Source organism: Atta colombica, unplaced genomic scaffold (genome assembly GCF_001594045.1).
Source record: "Atta colombica isolate Treedump-2 unplaced genomic scaffold, Acol1.0 scaffold123, whole genome shotgun sequence".
Taxonomy (NCBI): Eukaryota; Metazoa; Arthropoda; class Insecta; order Hymenoptera; family Formicidae; genus Atta; species Atta colombica.
In genome coordinates this window covers 178,856-186,543 of record NW_017259210.1, presented here as the reverse complement: position 1 = coordinate 186,543, position 7,688 = coordinate 178,856, and the positions used below count along the sequence as shown (strand labels likewise).

Genomic DNA, 7,688 nt, shown 5'->3' with positions numbered 1-7,688 from the left:
AACTAACAAAATATTAAAATTATTATAAAAATAAATATTATTTTTAATACAACTATTTTTAATTTATTTTTTGTTAAATATAAAACCTTTACATCAATTTGTGGGAATACTTTATTTTTGGTTAAGAGAAGCCAGCTGGATATATTAAATAAACATATCGAAGTAAAAATATATAAAAAATTATAAATGTATAAAATACTCATATAAAATTGTAAACAAAATTGCTGAAATCTGAGGTGAATTATAAATTGTCCGACATAGTTTTGAAGAATTGATCGGCATCTTCCGCGACGTATGAGGAAGTCATAACGCGAGACAATAACTGTCGTTTTATTAAGGTCGAGCATGATACATCGCTGATGAATCGGTTCTCAATAACAACCGTTTGTTATAGCGCGATCGTTGGAATGACAATTATGTTCGAGGTTCGAACGAATCGCTACTCGTGAATGTTGTACATACATACATACGAGATTTGACAGATCATGTCGGCAATGTGTGCGATCGCGAGAAATGAAACTACTGCTGCTAGCTAAAAATATATTTTGCCACGTGCATTTCTTCACCATACATCACGCATTGTTTCAAAATATATACCTATATCCGCATTAACATGATAATCTGAAATGGTTGATTATTTAGATTTGAGATTATTGCATATTTGAAAGCCTTTACTGCTTAGTTGAACATGAAGAAATAAAAGAAAGAAAATGCAAATGAAGAAAAAAGATGAACAAGAAGATAAAAAAAGAAGAAAGAAAAGAAAATGCAGATGAAGGAAAAAGAAAAAAAATCTTTTTAAATATTATTAAATATTTTTTTTACTGTTGAATCTTTAACGATTTAATTCTTAATAATTTTTTTTCTCTTTTTGTTTACCTTCTTTTCTCTTTCTTTCATTTTCTCTCTTTCTCTTATTTCTCTTTTATTTTTCTTCTCTTTTCGTTCTTTTTCTCTTCATTTTCATCTGCATTTTTCTTCTTTTTCCTTTTTTTTAATTCCTTTTCTTTTTTTGTTTGTCTTCTCTTCTTTTCTCTAACTTCCTTTTCTCGTTGCAATTGTTAATTTGTAATACAAGAAGCTATAAATTATTTTATGAATCATAATGCTTATGAAATTACAAAAAACTGATTTGTTTTGATAAAAGAAACAAATGATTCTGTATCTCTAATATCATAATTCAATATAATTGCGATAAGAAAATTTAGGAATTTTTATTTACCTCTAAATAATATATTTTTAAATTCGAATGGTTTTCAATAGAATAAAAAATTTTAGTTAATTTAGAATTAACTACGATAATCTTTGTATCGATACAAGTTTTGAAATATTTGATTTCATTCAAAATTTCGTGTGAATGGGTGGGTAACTGGAATGAATGTTTATGACTCGGTACGTAATGCAAATTACAATCATTCAAAAAATAATTCGATTCCGGATATTTCCGAGCTGCAAATGCACGATGCAACATCGTTATTAATACTTTTTCTCGCTCACACGTGGAAAAAAATTATTCTAAATTGCAGTGGACTAATTGTCGGACGTAATGCTTGGCATACGGATGTTTATCGCAAGAAACTTTGCCTTGACAGACGATAAGTGCGAGATAATAGCCGATATCCTAACAAAGTGATTACGCAGTAATTTATCGACAATACAAGGAAGAGATAAGAAATTTGGGCGAGAAATAGTCTCACGTTCAAGAAAGTATTACAAGAGCAAAGTGCATAATATAAAATATCGAATAAAGCAAACAATCTTCCGTTTCGATGAAAATAGTAAGAAGTTTTGGGATTTTTTCGCCTAAAAAAATATTTGTGTAAAATTAATCTATTGTATGTAAAACTACGCAGTTTGCATTGAATGAGAAATTTGCAATGTTAAATTATATAGTAATGCTTCCTGTTTTCTTGGAATCGGAGATAAAGCAATATGAAACAATCCTCTCTTTTGTTCCATTATAGTTCCATTATTACGTCTGAAGATCTATGCAAAATTTGAGCACAATTTTCTTATTGGTTTAAAAGTTATTTATTTCTTTCTTTCGTCTTGAATTTTATGTAAAATCGCGTTTTGTAATATTTATTTGTAAATTTGATAAAGATGTAACAATCAAGAGTTGAATCAAATTTTAATAACAAATATTGATCAAACAATAATAAATATTTAAGCAAAAGCTAATTTGATTCCATTTGCTCTAATAATTTAAAAATTATTGCTCTAAATTTATAGAAAAACATAATCATTTTGCTACTAAAATGTAAGCCAAATTAAATATATTTTTACAAAACAACATATGGTTGGTTTCAGGATGTATTCGCGAGTTATAATATCAGCAAAATTTTTTCAATGGCTGCATTCAGCAAAAAGTAGCTTTGCAAAATTGTTGTAAAATTCTTGAATATTATTGGTTTATACATTTAAATCCAATGAAGAAGGAGATCAATCATATTAAAGAATTTTACAATAGTTTTACCAAATTTTTTTTTTCTTGATATTGGCTTATTTTGTCTGATTGCTTGATAATTTCAGCTGACGTTGTATAACGAAATATCATGAAAAATAACAAAAATAAAAATTTAGAGAAAGAAGATAGAGAGAGAGAGAGAGAGAGAGAGAGAGAGAGAGAGAGAGAGAAAGCTCCCTCTCAATTTTTATCTTTATTATTTTTAGATTTGTATTTTTTCACATTTTTATTATTATTATATTTGTATTGTTTCGTTATCGTCTTTTATTTTCTTTTTTTTACTTATTCTTTTTTATTATTTTTATACTCTTAGAGAACGTGTCTTAAAGTATTGATAATTACCTTTTTTTATCTATCTATCTATTTCTCTCTCTCCCTTTCTCTTTACACGGATAATAGTCTCTTGCTCCTTTCTTGTATCCTACAAGCGCGTGCACCTGCTTTTGTATCGCGTAACTGGAAGTATTGCGTAACTTCTTACACGCGCGTTGTCATCATTCTATGGAGTCCACGTCTGCTGGATAAAGCAATAGCCTTTTTTTCTTCCACAATTTAATAATACGCAAAACATACTTGCATAATGTAGAGCGTTATAACTTTATCAGATCATTGTAGAATTTGAAATTATAACTATTACAGAAACAAGGTGTGCTTACGCAACGCTTGATAAGCGTAATTAGAATGATTAATAGAATAATTCATTGTCAAGCGGATAAAATATTTCCGTAGAGAGCTTGGAGATTCAGATTTGAGCCATTTTATCAAGCCCGTCAACGATAACTATCTAAAAGTTGATTATATATATAATATGCGTTCGTACGTGTGCAGTCGGGCAATAAATATTCGCTTAACATTTCTTTATATTTATAATATTTCTTAATATTTCTTTGACATTTATCACATGAGAAATGTTTCCTTAGTCACATTAAAATGTTCGATCCGTCATTTTAACAGTCAGTGAGAGGAAAGGGAAAAAGGAGATCACATTTTAATTAATCATCTGATGTTGTAAATGATCACCTGTATTGTTAAATATCAAAGATGCAATGACTCAATCTTCTAAGTTAAAAATAATATTTTATTTTCCAATCCATTTCTGTGCTTAATTTCAAAGTAAATAATGTTCACATTAATATATGCACTTAGCAAATAATAAAGTAAATTTTAATCAATACATTTTTTGAGTTAAATTGTTTAACTTTATTGTTTTATCAATATATTTTTTTTAGTTAAATTATTGACACCAATTAAAATTATTGCATTAACAACTTATTATATATTATTGATTGTTCTCCAATTTATTAGTATTTACGAATATGGATTTAATCCATTTTTTTCTAATCATTATTTTCTAAAAAAATAAGTTGAAATCAATTAAACAAAATAAGCATGTTAAGAAATTTATTATGACATGACAGTATTTCTAAAAAATATAGATTTTAATTAAATAAGATAAATTTTATTTTTCGGTCGAAGCAAATTTTATTGCTTAAATATTTCTGTGTGAATTTACAATATATACATATCTGATTCTGTATTTCTTCCTTTTCTTATGGTCTATTTTAAATTGTAATTGTTTATAAAAACTTTAATTAATATGACGTTTTATACTTTTTATTGGAGTATAAAAACCGCCAAGTGACCAGGGTATAAAAATAGAGGTAGTTATTCCTGGCTTAAATATCGGCGAATGCAAAGGCTTTGATAAATTCACTAAACAACCCTGATAATCCCCTCGTCGTGTTGTTCTTTCAGCCAGATGGACCTTGCCATTGACGGACGTTCTGGCGGTGCGATATGGCGACGATTGGATATCAGGTGTGAGTATTAAGGAAAAGCAGCTGGAGCAGCCGACCTCGCCGACCACGGTGTGTCCAACGAATTTCATCCTACACTATGCTGTGCGCGGGTCCAAGAACAAATGGAGACACCACAGTGTGACGATGAGCCACACGGATCCCAGGCAGGTCGCCTCGTGGGTGAAGACCATTCGCAATTACCTCCTAGGTGAGATGTCCATTCTGTTCGACTTAATCATCTTCCTCAAAGAACTACAAGTCATGATAATGTCATGATAAAATAATATGATTACTTTACTTGAAATGCAAATAGTTGATAATAAGAGAAATATTAATATATAGAATGATAAGAAAGAAAAAATGTCATGAGAGGAAATATTTTGCAGAAGTATCTAAAAATTTAACTATACAGAGCTGAAAATAATTTTGATTATTTTGATTTAGATCATCAAACTCGGAAAACAAATTAATAGTAATATTAATTAATATTATAATTTTCTGCTTAACAACATAAATAATGTAATATGACACATAACAGAGTTACGTTGAATAGGAAAATATAACATTGATGTAGTGTTAATTTGTGTACGAGAAATAATTCTGTAGGACGCTCAAATTGGCTGCTGGAATGTCGAAATTTCACATTAATTGTACATCAAGCTTCCAAAATAATGCGTTTCCAACACATTATTTTAATGATGAATTTTAATGATCCAATAAAATTATTTTTACCACAACCATTTTTTTCATAACCAAGAATATAAAACGGGAAATAAAAAATATGAGACTGCAAGAAAAATTCAGTAGATAATAAACAGAATTTGGAAACAAAAATTTTATTCAACATATAGCAATAAAGTACAGAAATGATAAAAAATGACGTTAAAACGAATCGTGACTGATTGAAAAATGACTTTTAGAGTCATTTTAACATCATTTTGATGTCATCATGACTTGTGTTCTGCTTGAGTCTCGCCATTCTAAATCCACCGGAGCGTTTATTCGAAATCAGCTTCGGGAAGTGACTCTCGCGATCAACGCCGTGTAATAACTTTAGAATTGCGACGTATAAAATATACGCGCGAGAAGGCATATAGCAGATCATTATCATAAATTACGAAATCAGATGAGTGCAAAGATTAGATAGAACCATAAAATTGAGTTACAGAGCGGAAGATTCGTGTTTAATATCGAAAATTGACGACAATATGTAATATGACATGAAGAATCGACTTTGTATCGAAGGCCAGAGACAATTAATACAGAGAACAATTAATGGCATGACTGTAATTTTCTACATCCCGTGTATAGCGTAAGAAAATGCATACCTATTATTTTAGAGATATGCGAAACTGACGTTATGTCTGCGAACGAGACTCGTTTGCGTAAACCTTTTTTTCATTGTTTGCCAAAGTGAGTGATGATTTTCCTCACCGACTTGCTTACTAAAAAAGGTGTATAAAGAAAGACAAATACAATAAATTAAAAATAACTTATGCAGATAGTTAAGAAATAATATGGAAGAGCGTTCTCAATGTGTAAAATTATTCCCGCATTGAATATATCTGTTGGAAATGTTAAAATGATAAAAAACAAGAAGAAAAAGTATTCATAGAAGAAAAAGTATTCGTTTTTTCTCCTTGGAAAAAAAAGGTGTAAAATCTTGAGAAGCTCGAGAGAACAGACAATCAAATTCATCATTGATCTACGTAACTTATGAATTAATGAGAACCTGTTAGCTTCTCATATGCATTGTTGCTGATATCATTGCGATGTAGCAAATATAAATACAATAGTAACATAAGATTTAATGACACTTTAAGTAATTCGAGCATCGAAAAGTAATACTATACTGTTAGATACATGATAGGAGCAATGGTAGCCCAATCTCTTAAATTAAATCAATATTTTGTTATTTTTAACTTCCATATATGTCAAAATTTAAATAAATCAATTTCCATGATTAGTTTGAAAGTAAACATTATCTATATTAATGTATGCAAGATAATAAATTAAATTTGAATCTCAAATTTAATTCATATTCTTGAATTAAGTTGTTCCATTCTCTTAATTAATTAACAATTCGATTCACTATATATTGAAAATAGGCAATCTAAATGAAAATTAAAAGACTTGAATTAAAAATAACTTAAAGCTATAATTAGCATTATAAATCTAATAATGAAAGGAAAAATGAAATCATGGAACCTTAAAAAATCGTAATAATTAGAAAGTTAAGAAAACGATTAAAATCAAGATAAGATAAATGCCAAATTAAAAAGATTATTTTTCTAAACTATCTTTTTGAAATAATTTTCAAAATAAAGATTACGTTAGAAAATATGTTATAAAATAAAAAACTAAAAATTTTATATAATATTTCAATTTTACATTTATATATTTATTAATAATGGAGATATTATATAAAGTTTGTATAGTTTCTTTTATATGATTATTTATATATTTCTTCGCTATATATAGATTTAGAAATCAAAGACAAGTTAAAGATAAAATTTTATGATAAATCTTCAATTATTGATTTCTCTATTGTATAGATTGAAATATTTTTACGATAAAACAACTGTTTTTTCTCTGAGTATTTTTCCATCACAATTAAAGCCAGAAACGTAGTATGTAAAGTCTAGGCAACCAGTTAACCCAGTTGGAATCGACATAAATCGCAATGAAAGGTCCGCTACGAGAATATACACAGTGATCCTAAAACTTTGATAAAACAAAGCAGCCAGTCAAGCTATAGTTGCAGTCGGCATAAAAGTTTTATTATAAAGTTTATTATCAGTTATTATCAGTTTATTATCAGTAGGTCAATTTAATTTCATGATTTTGATAGTTCCCGAATTAAATTATCGCTCTACGGTTTTGTTATTTATATTGCAAATTCTATGGCTTTCAAACTAGAGAATCATTGCTCGTCGATCTCACCATTTACGAATTTTGGTTGACGCTTTTTCTAATTTCAAATATCGCTACTTCAATTCTTTAGTTTTGCCATTCATATCTTTCTCTCATTCCGCCATTTCTAGATTTCCCAAATTAAATTTAATTGCTACTCCGCTTAGAAGCGTCGCAAAACGAATTAAGTAAAATGCAATCTCTCGGTTCAGTTAAGCGAAATTCTCGCGTTTGATGAAATATACATTATAGACAAGTCTATAATGTATATGTAATACAAAAGTTAATAATATCAATAATATAAAGAAAAAATTTTATTTTATTTTATTTATTTTACTTTTACCGTACCATTTTGAAGATATTTAATTCTAAATTCATAGAATTTTACAATTGAAAGTATAACCTTATTCTGTAGTTATTCTCTTTTAAATTGCGAGATAAGACAGCAATTTAAAAATTATAATTATAAAGTAAACACTTAAGTTTGTCGTAAAATTTCATTTAAACTG

The 7,688-nt window shown here is 28.2% G+C and overlaps 1 protein-coding gene across 1 annotated transcript in view; it reads left to right on the top strand.

The window, feature by feature from the left end:
• The window catches only part of LOC108694718 (ceramide kinase), a 23,432-nt gene that overhangs the window by 9,676 nt on the left and 6,068 nt on the right, over positions 1-7,688 (top strand). Inside the window, exon 2 of the mRNA XM_018204359.1 lies at positions 4,223-4,474. Within this exon, the coding sequence (XP_018059848.1) occupies positions 4,223-4,474 (252 nt within the window). The remainder of the gene's footprint in view (positions 1-4,222; positions 4,475-7,688) is intronic.